Genomic DNA, 12,281 nt, shown 5'->3' on the forward strand with positions numbered 1-12,281 from the left:
GACCTGAGAAGGCATGGAACAGCTTTAATGTGCCTCTATGCTTTGTTCAGGTGCTTGAACGTGTCCAGAGAAGGGCAGCAAGGCTGGGGAGGGGGCTGGAGCACAGCGCCATGGGGAGAGGCCGAGGGAGCTGGGGGTGTGCAGCCTGGAGAAGAGGAGGCTCAGAGGTGATCTCATTGCTGTCTACAACTACCTGAAAGGAGGTTGTAGCCAGGTGGGGTTGGTCTAATCTGCCAGGCAAGTAGTGACAGAATAAGAGGACACAGCCTCAAGCTGTGCCAGGGCAGGTTCAGGCTGAATGTTAGGAAGAAGTTCTCCACAGCAAGAGTGATTGGCATTGGAATGGGTAGCTGGGGAGGTGGTGGAGTCACCATCCCTGAAGGTGTTTAAGAGGAGACTGCACGAGGCACTTAGTGCCATGGTTTAGTGAATTAGAAAGGTGTTAGGTGATAGGTTGGACTCCATGATCCTAGAGGTCTTTTCCAACCTGATTCATTCTGTGATTCCATTCTGAATGAATAAGGCATGCCTGTGCAGCCAGAACCAGCATCTGACCTTCCACTTCTTTTTTACCCTCCCCCCTCAAGAAAAACCTGAAGACAGTTGCCAACCCTTGATGCATTCCCTATCTGCTGCCAAATCTGCACTCCCCCACTCAACCATCACCCCCCCAAAAGGCTGTGATGCCTCTCTCGATGACAAAGCCATAAGTGACGGTGAGCAAGACGCACACTCCACATCCTCCAATCAGTGAAATGAAAAGAGCTCCCCTTCTCTGTTTCCCACCACTTCAGCACTCATTATATCTCAAATTAATTAATATAGGTGCTAGGAAGTGAGATGATGAATGACAAAAACCCATTAACCTGATTCTGTCTGAACTGATGACACTTGGTGACTTGGAGGTTAGACGAATCTTCCATGCTGGTGTGGGAGTCCTCATGTCTGAGCTCCATTAAAGCAGCAGACCCCAGAAAAGATTTGGGGGTTGGGTTTTGGGTTTTTTTCCATGCATGTACGTGTGGAATGTTTGTCAACGTGCATGGGCACTGCATGCCTGTGGGGAACATCAGAATTCATTAGATCAGTCTGATAGGAGATCTATTGAACAGGTTCCATCTGACATCTGTTACTGGCTTGTTCTGTCCACTCCCAAAGGAGTGAATCATATTGACAGGTTGAATTATATCTCAAGAGATATTTTTTTTTCCTCCCCTCCTCCAAAGGCCATTTGCAATCACAGCACATCCACTGCCTCTTAAAAGTGAGCTCATCTGGCACTGGGTTGCATCGAAGTCCTCCACCGTGCCTGAAGGGAGGATGCTTTTGGGCGGTGGGAAGATGGAGAAGATGTGGTCTGCCCATCTGTTCCTTGCAGTGCTAACCATCTTGACCACCACTCTGTGCATCCCATCTACACATGGAGAGCCTTTTTTGCTGCAAGGTAAGCTGGAGTACAGCCTAGATGACACAGGTAGGTGGCTGTCTTTTTGCTTTGCTTTGCTGCTTGCCATGGCCAATGTCTGTGAAAGAAAAGGAACCGGTCCTTGAGCTGTGCTGAGCAGTCAGCTCAGAGGGGTGCTACCCAGAGACTTGCTCATATTAGGATGAGCTAAAGCTGTCCTTCTGGGCTGCAGCTGGTCGTAGGATGCATTCTGCTGATCAGCTATCACCGGAGCTGGTGATATCTGGTAAGGGCAGCACTGTCTCTAGACCTGTTCTAGTGGGAGGTGTCCCTGCCTACGGCAGGGGGTTGGAAGTGGACGATCTTTGAGGTCTCTTCCAACTTAAACCATTCTATGATTCTTCCACAAGAACACTTCCCGAGGAAAACATTGAAATACCAGAGAGTAGCAATGCCAACATGTACCACATGAGATTTTACAGCTCTTAAATGTCAGTAGTAGGGTGCTGCTGAACTTCTTATTTTTTTTTCTCTTTTATCCATGAACCTTCTTTTCATAAGTTCTTCTCCTGTAATTTAAATTACACCCAGCTTCAACTTATTCTGCAGTGAAATGTCAATCATTCATCTTCTTCCCTGGAGAGACTTGGCAATGAAAAAAAAAACCCACCACCACCAAACCTCCCCCAAAAAAACACCAAAACCTGAGCAGCTAAATATAGGCTTGAAAATAACATTCCATTTCTAATGATTTTTTTTCCCCTCTCATATCACCTATTTATTTTTGTAATGACAACCAAAAACATTCCTGAGGTCACTCTATCTAAGTACTGCTTCTGGTTAGTTTTTATTAGAGTGGAGTTTTTTTTGGTGGTGGTTTGTTTTTTTTTCCTGTAGCAAATCCCTCAAATGACTAAAAGTAGCTATTTTTAAATCATATCTGTCTTTCAGGCCTAGGATTGAGGTTTATAGCACTCCACAGCCTGTAGCTCTGCTAACTCCCCCAGGTTTATTTCTAGAGATCACAATCAGGACCAGCAGCTTCCTCCGCAGCGTGAGGCAGGGTTGAATCTGGCCAAGTACTTGAAGCACCAATTTGGACAAGGCACCTCTGCTTCTGCTTTTTTTGCCCCTGGCTGATGAAGCTGATTCCCACATCCTCTTGAGCATCCTCCTTAAAGCTCACCTGGCTAAAAGTTTTGTCTCCTGTGTATCCAATATAATTGCATTCATCCCATCACAGATATGTAGGGCTGGTGACTAGTCAAGAACAGCTATGTGGGGCTGGTGACTAGACAAGAACAGCTGTGTGGGGCTGGTGACTAGACAAGAACAGCTGTGTAAGGCTAGTGACTAGACAAGAACAGCTGTGTGGGGCCGGTGACTAGACAAGAACAGCTGTGTGGGACTGGTGACTAGACAAGAACAGCTGTGTAAGGCTAGTGACTAGACAAGAACAGTTATGTGGGGCTGGTGACTAGACAAGAACAGCTGTGTGGGGCTGGTGACTAGGCAAGAACAGTTATGTGGGGCTGGTGACTAGACAAGAACAGCTATGTGGGGCTGGTGACTAGACAAGAACAGTTATGTGGGGCTGGTGACTAGACAAGAACAGCTATGTGGGGCTGGTGACTAGGCAAGAACAGTTATGTGGGGCTGGTGACTAAACAAGAACAGCTATGTGGGGCTGGTGACTAGGCAAGAACAGCTATGTGAGGCTGGTGACTAGACAAGAACAGTTATGTGGGGCTGGTGACTAGACAAGAACAGCTATGTGGGGCTGGTGACTAGACAAGAACAGTTATGTGGGGCTGGTGACTAGGCAAGAACAGCTATGTGGGGCTGGTGACTAGACAAGAACAGCTATGTGGGGCGGGTGACTAGACAAGAACATCTGTGTGGGGCTGGTGACTGGTCAAGAACAGCTGTGTGGGACAGGTGACTAGACAAGTACAGCTGTGTGGGGCTGGTGACTAGACAAGACCATTTTCTCCTTTCTCACCTCTTTGAAAGGAGCAAGCCAAAGTCTAAAAGATCTTTTATGCCTTTCTGCATAATTTCTTAGTATTTTCCATGAATTCTGCTGGCATTTTCTAGGACTTTGTAGGGTCTGGGTGGGGCAGGGGCATTCAGATCAAAGATCTGTAAAGTCTGGCTTCCATGCTGGGATTCTCAAAACTGAATGCAACATTCAAGTTTCACATGATGCTGGAAATATGTCCTGGGTTTTACAGCCTTCAGGGCACTGATTAGTCCCATCCCTGGTATCTGTTGGCTTCTGCTGAATGTTTGACTTTCACAACCACTCATTTGAGGGCATAGCCACAACTGCCAAAGCAAAACCTCAGAGAATGCTCCTTAAAGTGGCCTCATAGAGAAGTCCAAATTGCTTTAGGACTGCAGCTTTAGGAGGTTTTTCCTGGAAAACAGAAAAAACCTCTACATGCCCTACAGTAAGAGGGGATAAAGAAGCTCAGTTTAAACTCCTCCACACCTCTAATCCTTTAATACCACTGTCAATCAGAGCATTCCCAAGGATGAGTGAATGCAGGAACAGAACCATAGGGCTGCAAGGTGTGGTGCCCACACTTCAGCCCTCGTGAGGAGTGAGTTCCCACCTCTGCTAGCCCTGGGGAGGTGGGGGAACACCTGTGGTTTTGAGAAGAGAGGATCTCTTGGGTTGCTGTGTGGCTTTGCAGAGGCATTCTCTACGTCCGCCTTGCAGAGGAGGTCTGGGCCGCCTAAACCAAGGTGATGTCTCCATCTTTCTGCAGCCAGCCGTGCTGACGAGGCTGCAGTGAGACTGGCCAGCAGCCCAGTGCTGGCAGAGGCCTTCCCCATGCTGCACCCTTTCACTGCACAGCCCTCCCTGGCTGCGTATTCTGTGCTCACACACCTTCCTCTTCCATCGAGCTCCTTCCAGCCTGACAAAGAGCAGACAGGAGATGTTTTCCTTCCACTTGTTAGCAGCCTTCTTAATTTCCCTTTGGATGTTGGGAGCTGTGGGGGTCCATCCTCTCTGGTCATTAAAAAGGTATGGTTTATGTGCTGCAGAGAACCGAGTGCTTCCAGAGAGAGAAGACACAAATCATGAGGACACTCTGCTGACTCTGCTTCTGAATAAGAAACTCGCATGGCGGAGGCCAGAAAACATCGGTAAGCAAAGGGGGGTGGGAGATTTCTGCTCCATCCATCTGTTTGCACCAATGCAAGGAGCCTGCTCCTCAGCTGCCTCACAAATAGCAGCTGCTCACAAAGTGGGAGCACCCACTGTGGTGCCTACACGTGGTTAATCTCAGCTGTTCCCTACTGTGGACATCCTGGGTCTGCTTTTGCCATCCGGTGTAAAGCTACCCATCAGACATGCCCTCAGACACTCAGCACTGGGCTAACAAGGGACCATGTGTGTGGACATCAGAGAGAGCAAGGAGAGATGCTGCTGAGCCCCTGTGTTCTGACTAGCCCTGAGATATGAATCATGGAGTCACAGAGTGGTTAGGATTGGAAGGGATCTTAAAGATCATCCAATTGCAACCCCGCTGCCAGGGGCAGGGACACCTTGCACTAGCTCAGGTTGCTCAAGGCCTCATCCAACCTGGCCTTGAACACCTCCAGGGAGGGGATATCCACAACTTCTCTGGGAAATCTGTTCCATCATCTCCCAACCCTCACTGTAAAGAATTCCTTCCTAATATCCAGTCTAAATCTATGCTCTTCCAGCTCAAAGCTATTGTCTCTCATCCTGACACTCCCAGCCCTTGTAGAAAGTCCCTCCACGGCTCTCCTGGAGCCTGCTTCAGGTACTGGCAGGTAGCTCTAAGGTCTTCCTGTAGCCTTCTCTTCTCCAAGCTGAACAACCCCAACCCTCCCAGCCTGTCCCTATAGGGGAGGTTTTCCAGCCCTCTGACCATCTTTGTGGCCTCCTCCAAACCCGCTCCAACATTCTGATGGTGTTCTTGTGCTGTTGGCACCAGAACTAGAGGCAGTGCTGCAGGTGTGATTTCAGCAAAGCAGAGGGGCAGAATCCCCTCCCTGTGCTGCTGCTCTCCCTGCTCTGGAAGCAGCCAGCACACAGCTGCCTATTGGGCTGCCAGTGACCAGTGCTGGCTCCTGCGGAGTTTGTCACCATCTGACACCCCCAAGTCCTTCTCCTCACCACTACTCTTGAGCCATTCTTCTCTCAGCCAGGTGCAGGACCTTACATATTGTCTGCTATGCGTGGAGTTTGGGCTATCCTTGGGAGTCACCTCCTGACCCACACTTCCTAGAGTCCCTTGTGCTGTTGAGAGACAGCTCAGGGTGCTGTCAACATGCTGAAATGAGCAGTATATTGTGAGCACACAGGGCTTTTACAGAGAGCACATGGCTGAGATCCCAAGAGTAGGCTGGGACAAGGGTAGCGGGAGCTCCTATCTGCGCCTGAGCCCTCGCTGCTGCTAGAAGGGGTTGAGGCCATGAGTGTTTCAGCCACAGCAGAGAGGCCAAAGAGGGGCCACATGGAGGCTCTTCCTGTCTTTGCTCAGTGAACAGATACCAAATGTAATGTGGCTCAAGTCAGACTTACTGGAAAGGAACTTGGGTTTCCCGTGACACTACATGCAGCGATCGCAAGCACCTCATAGATTCCAGGGGGCAGCTGTTCCCATGGCCACAGCAGCCAGGGCAAGGTTGGGGCTCTACGTGGTGGTCTCAGAGCAGGAAGCTTCTTTTCTCTGTGAAAAGAGCCAAGATCAGAGCCCAGCAAAAATGTTGTTCTAAAACAACCCATTCGTCAAACTCACTCAGTGCTCGTCCCCAACCTCTTGTTAATGCAGCAAGGCAGTGGTTAAACAATCCTGGGACAAATAAATACACACAAATAAATCAAGTCCTTATGCTAACAAGGGCATTCTTCTTGCAGAGGGGATGCATTCAAGAAATAACATTTTTATGATAGGTTTATGGATTACTGCACTTATTACTCCTGGAGGATAGGCTGCATTTTATGCCAGACAATTGAATATATTGAATCTCTGAGCAGAGCCCAGACAGAGGATTTACAGCAGGCAGTTTCTCAAAGCTTCGCCCATAAATTAACTTCCTTCCCCCTGCCTGAGATAATCTGTTCCAAATTTCGACCACTGTTCATTTTCTATTCATAGCAGTCATTGGCCAAGCTTATGGCTTGAGGGAAGTGGAGCCAAAATAGGCACCTGAAACTCTGCAAGAGGTAAAAATGTGTTGAATAATAACAATGACAATACTAAAATCATCATCATCTTCATTATATCTTAAGTGGCACTTTTGCCTTGTTGATATGCAGGTCTGGCTGTCTCTACCTTATGAATGTGTAAAGACAGCCTTGAGAGGAGTCTGCTTGAGGTCAGTGCTGGCAGTGCCAGCAGCAGAGCCCACACCTCCTGGCTCCCAGCCCATCCTCAGACCTTCTCTCCAACCAAGCCCTGGTGTAATGGATTTGCTTAGGAACTGCTGCCTGTTCTGTGTCTGTCCAAAAGGACTCAATATATTTTCAACTGAATTGTTTCCTTTTCAAAGAAGAAGCTGAGAAGGCAGGCAGCAATTTCTTGGCACCCTCCTGCTCAATTTCAAATATTAAAAAAAAACCAAACCACCTCAAGTCTCTGTGTCTGAAACCAGGGGGAACTGAGCACCAAAATCCAGCTGAAGTTGCAGACCATCACCTGCTGGCACACTAGGAGCAGACAAAGGAGGCACTTCCAGGGCTCATTTTTGGCCTTCTCTGTGAGGCCCAGCAGAGATATTCTTCAGCTCTTTCCTGGCTCTTCTGCTTCTTTTAGTGTGTGTTTTTTTTCTCCCCAAACTGGCACTTCAAACCAGCTAATCACTTTGCCTTCTCCTCCCAGGGGAATTGCTTTAGTCCAGTCACTCAGCTCTCACCAAGTTCATTTTTACCGTGGTGCTTGCCACTGTTTTATCTAGCTTATTAAAAATAAACCAACCAAACAAACTGGTTTGTTGTTGGAGCAAAGCTGGAGGTGGGTAGATTCATCCTGGACGTGAGAAGGAAGTTGTTCAGCATGAGAGTGGTGAGAGCCTGGAATGGGTTGCCCAGGGAGGTGGTTGAGGCCCCATTCCTGGAGGTGTTTAAGGCCAGGCTGGATGAGGCTCTAGCCCCATCCCTGGAGGTATCATAATATCATAGTATCATCAGGGTTGGAAGAGACCTCACAGATCATCAAGTCCAACCCTTTACCACAGAGCTCAAGGCTAGACCATGGCACCAAGTGCCACGTCCAACCTTGCCTTGAACAGCTCCAGGGACAGCGACTCCACCACCTCCCCGGGCAGCCCATTCCAGTGTCCAATGACTCTCTCAGTGAAGAACTTTCTCCTCACCTCGTGTTTAAGACCAGGCTGGATGGGGCTCTGGGCAGCCTGATCTAGGGTAGGGTGTCCCTTCCCATGGCAGGGGGGTTGGAACTAGATGATCCTTGTGGTCCCTTCCAACTCTGACTGATTCTGTGATTCTATGGTTTTGACATTATTTGGAGTCTAGAACAAGGTGTCTCTATCCTCAAGAGGAGTGAGACTGAAATTCTCTGTCTCTTCCTGCAGCTTTCCTTTTTGCTTTCTAGGTCCTCACTGGTGCAGGTGGAGGTTTTAGATGCTATTCATAGGCACTTAACTCTCCTCCAGTCTTGGAGGGGATATCTCAGGGCAGTTAATTCATCCATCTTCATAGTTTTTTTTGGCACTTTAGCACAGTGCTGACATCTCTTACATCTGATCTATAAAGCTGATCCTCAAATGCCTGTGCTCCCCTAACACTCAGAAGCCTGCCATCCATGCCCTCACTGATGTGCTGTTTTTCCCTGTTGCTCCACTCTGCCAACCCTGGCGTTTGCTAGGCTAAATCTGTGTCTTCTGACTTCTGCCTGCATGAGCAATGTGAGTACAAATAATTCTTCAAGGAAGCAGCGGGATTTCATGTGAAAGGCCAGTGACCAGAAAGCCAGCATTAGACGTTTGCTGTTATCAGGACGAACATTAAGAAGCAGCAAAGAGATTCACTTAAGATGTGGTCACACATCTCCTAGAGCCTAGGAAATGATAAAGAAGCCTCCTTTGTAATGGAGAATTAGGGTAAAGTCCACAGAACTCAGCAGACAAAGCCTGCTTGCCTGTCATTGTTTCTGCTACCACACATTGGGGGATCACTAACAGGAACTGCTTAAGACTAAGTCTTTTCTTGCCAACTCTTGAAGAGGTTAAACGGAGAAACTGGTTTTGGGAAGCAGTGCAGAAGGTATGGGAAGCAGTGCAGATACCAATACCACTCTCTCCTTTTTTGCAGACTGGGAGCTGGCAAAGAAATTGGAAGAGCTTGAACAGGTGAGAGGAACAAATGCACAGCCACATAAATGCATGCTGCTTTATGAAGAGCTAAACAGCTCTGCCTACTGTCTTTACGCCCTCTTCTATCTTTGCATCTTGCCTCTCTGCACTCTTCTACTGCAGTGCAAACGTTTATCACACAAAGAGAAAAGCAGAACCTGAGCTGAAGAGCTGCACAAGCTGGAAGAAACGAAGAGAGCAAGGCTCTCTTTGAAAGCTGAGGTCGCTACCTCCAGCAGAAGGCCATTTGAAGCTGTGCCAGGAAAACAATTCATATCAAAAGAAATCTCCATTGGAGAGAAGGGAGGGAGAAGAGGAGGTGATGCTGCCTTCCTAGGTGCCATAGCAGCTAGCTGCATTGTATAACAGATAGAAGAAAGAAAGATAGACACTGTACACTCAATCCAGAATGACTTTTGTCTGGCATCTTTTCCAGTAAGGGAAGTCCCAGCCATGGTCATAGCCCTGCTGTGCTCTGCAGAGTGCACACACACAGAGAGAGACAGCAAGGGAAAGCCTCATCCTACAGCCAATGCCCACAAACAGGCAAAGTTGTGCAGCAAACTTGACACAGCTCCCACTGTGCCTCAAACCCCACAAGCCCTTTTTTGCCTCTTTCCCAGGCTAAGTTTAGCTGTTCATGTGGATCCTGGAGGGTTCCACCTGGTACTTCAGACTGTAAAATCAGTGTGGCATGCCAGGCAGGAAGCTGCCAACTCCTACACTAGCCCCTTGCTCCAGTGCTGAGGGATATTAAGCTCTGTCTACCCAGGAGTGACTTTGCCAGAGTGGAAGTCTAAGTGACCAGTGTAAATATTCCCAGTCTACTAAAAAAGAGCTCCTACAGATGGAGCAGAAATACTGTGAACTGCCTATGTTATAGTGAAGGGATGCTAGTGAGAATAGGGAGTAAGGGAGGGGAGGAACAACACAAAGCAATGGAGAAGCTCTCTTTTCTGTAGTGTGTGGCTGCCTGGAGACCTCCAGCACTGAGTTGACTCTCGGTGCAATATCCTTCTACACATCCTCCTCTCCACAGGGGTTTGCACCCTGGGGTGGGAAGGAAGAACATTGCTGCCACCAAACAAGCAGCTTAATGGAGGAGAGCATGAGGACATGTAAGAGGTCCAAAGGCCTGGAATGGTCCTGCTCCAGGAAAGACTTTGTCCTCCCCAGTGAAGCTGCCAGCCAAGCTGCCTGTACCACCTGCCTCTGAGATGCCTTGCACTTGCCAGCATGCTGTGGAGCTCCTCATGACAGGACATTTGTTCACTGCTGTGTTTCCTTCCAAACAGCTGGAGAAGTTGAAGGATCAGCTCTCAACTGAGGAAGGGTCAGAGGTAGCTTATGCCTTGGAAAGTCTCTCAGGGTCCCAGCCCAGAAAACGAGGTAAGCTTTGGGTTAGAGCCCTGCACCATCCTGCAGCTTTCAGCTCCAGGGCTTCTTGTCTCCAACAAAGACAGTGACAGCAAACTTGCTTCCAGTGTGCTTAAAAACTACCTTGGCAACTTTTTTAGTAGTTCTGTCCCTGTCTTGTTAATGACTGGCTGATTTAGCCTCTGCTGAGAGGCCCTGAGAACTCAACCCTGTCTGCTGCTGAGGTCTGCACGCCCAGAACCTCACTGGAGGCAGTCAGTGTTGCCCCTTCTCTTCACAGAGAAGCATGAGGTTACATGAGCAATGAGTGCTTGTCTTGAAGGGGTGTGAGTGTCCTGTGAGCATGTCCCCACAGTGCACCCGTGGCTTTGCTTTGGGCACAGAGCTGGTGCTGAAGGCATAATGAGGCATGTGGGCTGCACACATTCTCCTCTGCCAAGGGCAGTGCCTCCCTACAGAGAAAAAAGGAGCACTTGTTTGTGCTGCTGAAAAGCAGCTAGAAAGGATGTGAAATCAACCAGCTAAGATCTGGTAGGTCTTCCAGTTGGTCTCTAAGGTTTGTCCAGTCTGTATCCAGTGACTGAGGAGCACACTGCACCAAGTGCTTCTGCAAGGCTGTCCTGACCAGCACGTAGACAAGCCAGTTCGTGCTGGCTTCCAGTGAATTCCCCCACAAAGCACTGGCAGCTGTCGACCAGAAGTCACTGATGCCAGATGTGGCTTAGAAGAGCTAGTTCTGCCCTGAGCCCATGTGCTCTGTGCACATGCAAGCTGACAGCCTGCCAGGCAGCCAAGAGAAAACCCTTTTGTTCAAGGCTTGCTTTAAGTTCTTGGGTGGACCTTAGGCAATCTGCAAATTATAAGCAACCCTGGAGGCTGTCATTAATTTGACTAATCTAATTCATGCCCTTACCAGTCTGGAAGGTTCAAATGTAGATAAAAGTACGTTCCCCTGCCAGGTTTAAATCAGATTCTGGCAGAAATAAGAGCAGAGAATCTTTGCCTTCATCTAAGGTCTGGGTGGAGCTCACACCTCAGTATGAGCACTGCTGATTCAGGAGAAGCTTTCTCCCAAGACCATGCTTTCAAAATACAGGTAGAAATAATTTCTCATACTTTACAACAGGAGACTCACACAGGAGTCAAAGAACAGGGCATGCTGGTGGTAGGGCACCAAAAGGTGCAGCCTTCCCTAAACTGCTCCTCTTAGATAATCCCACAGAGATCATTATAGCTTGGAGAAAAGTTAGCCACAGAGTAATAGAGATTGTAGAAGTGTTTTAAGGACCAGATCTGGTCTCTCCAAGTCAGAACCCTGCTCTTCCACTTAGTCACAGGTCACAAACCCTGCACAAACCTCTGAGGCAGCAATTGCAGGTCAGTAGACAGGAAAGCAAAAGCTGATTCCTGATATTGCTGGAATAGTGCAACATGAGAAGCAAACCCTTATGAAATGAGCAACATGGAAGCAACCTTTAGACTTCTTATTTACACTATAGCAGGTAACAGAAACACTTCCTGAAAGTGTTCTTATGAAGTCAAAGTTGGTTACTGAGGTGTGCCCAGAGACCACCACGCTGCCTTCGCACTTCAGCTCTCTCAAGATCCGAGGCTTTGGAATCCCACTCCAGGTCTGGAGTGAGGAGATGGAAAAAGTCCCTTGGGTGCTAACATCCTTCTCTTGTATCCCTTCCCAGCCTGCTTTTGGAAATACTGCATCTGAGGGCTTGCCAGGGCTGGAGGCTGAAGATGAGCCCTTCCCCAAACTCCCTTGCTGAGTATTAATGTGTCCAGAGTTGTTTGTTCTGTTTCCTCATCACACTGCTAGCTTGGATGCCATCCTCTGTGACCGCATCACAGCCAAGTCTAATGAGGACTGTGAAAGGGGCCTGTAGCCCTCTGCCACCCTCCACTCTTCCTTCCTCTAAGATTTACCCTGCTGAGATCTTCTACTTGGAAGATGCTGCCAAACTTCCCTTGCTGTCCTGTGTGTGCCATTCAGTCTGCTGCCACCGTACACTCCTTCCCTTCTCACCAGGTCCTCCAAGGCACAAAGCACTCACTCAGCTCCCCTGCACTTGGGTCTCTGCTGACATCTGCAGACGTTACTCACAGTGGTGTCTGGGTTTCCAGTCACCTCCTA

The 12,281-nt window shown here is 48.6% G+C and overlaps 1 protein-coding gene across 2 annotated transcripts; it reads left to right on the plus strand.

Moving 5' to 3' along the window:
• Window positions 1–1,319: 1,319 nt before the first annotated feature.
• UTS2B (urotensin 2B) lies at window positions 1,320–11,928 on the plus strand. 2 transcript variants are annotated; one of them, XM_064152672.1, is made up of 5 exons: window positions 1,320–1,474; window positions 4,460–4,561; window positions 8,721–8,758; window positions 10,057–10,150; window positions 11,836–11,928. In XM_064152672.1, the coding sequence occupies exons 1-5, from the start codon at window positions 1,321–1,323 to the stop codon at window positions 11,859–11,861; spliced, it is 414 nt and encodes a 137-aa protein (XP_064008742.1). In that variant the 5' UTR covers window position 1,320; the 3' UTR covers window positions 11,862–11,928. The 2 variants fall into 2 exon arrangements, with proteins under 2 accessions (XP_064008742.1, XP_064008743.1); XM_064152673.1 differs by having other exon boundaries at window positions 1,320–1,444.
• The last annotated feature ends 353 nt before the right edge of the window (window positions 11,929–12,281 follow it).

Source organism: Pogoniulus pusillus, chromosome 13 (genome assembly GCF_015220805.1).
Source record: "Pogoniulus pusillus isolate bPogPus1 chromosome 13, bPogPus1.pri, whole genome shotgun sequence".
Classification (NCBI taxonomy): Eukaryota; Metazoa; Chordata; class Aves; order Piciformes; family Lybiidae; genus Pogoniulus; species Pogoniulus pusillus.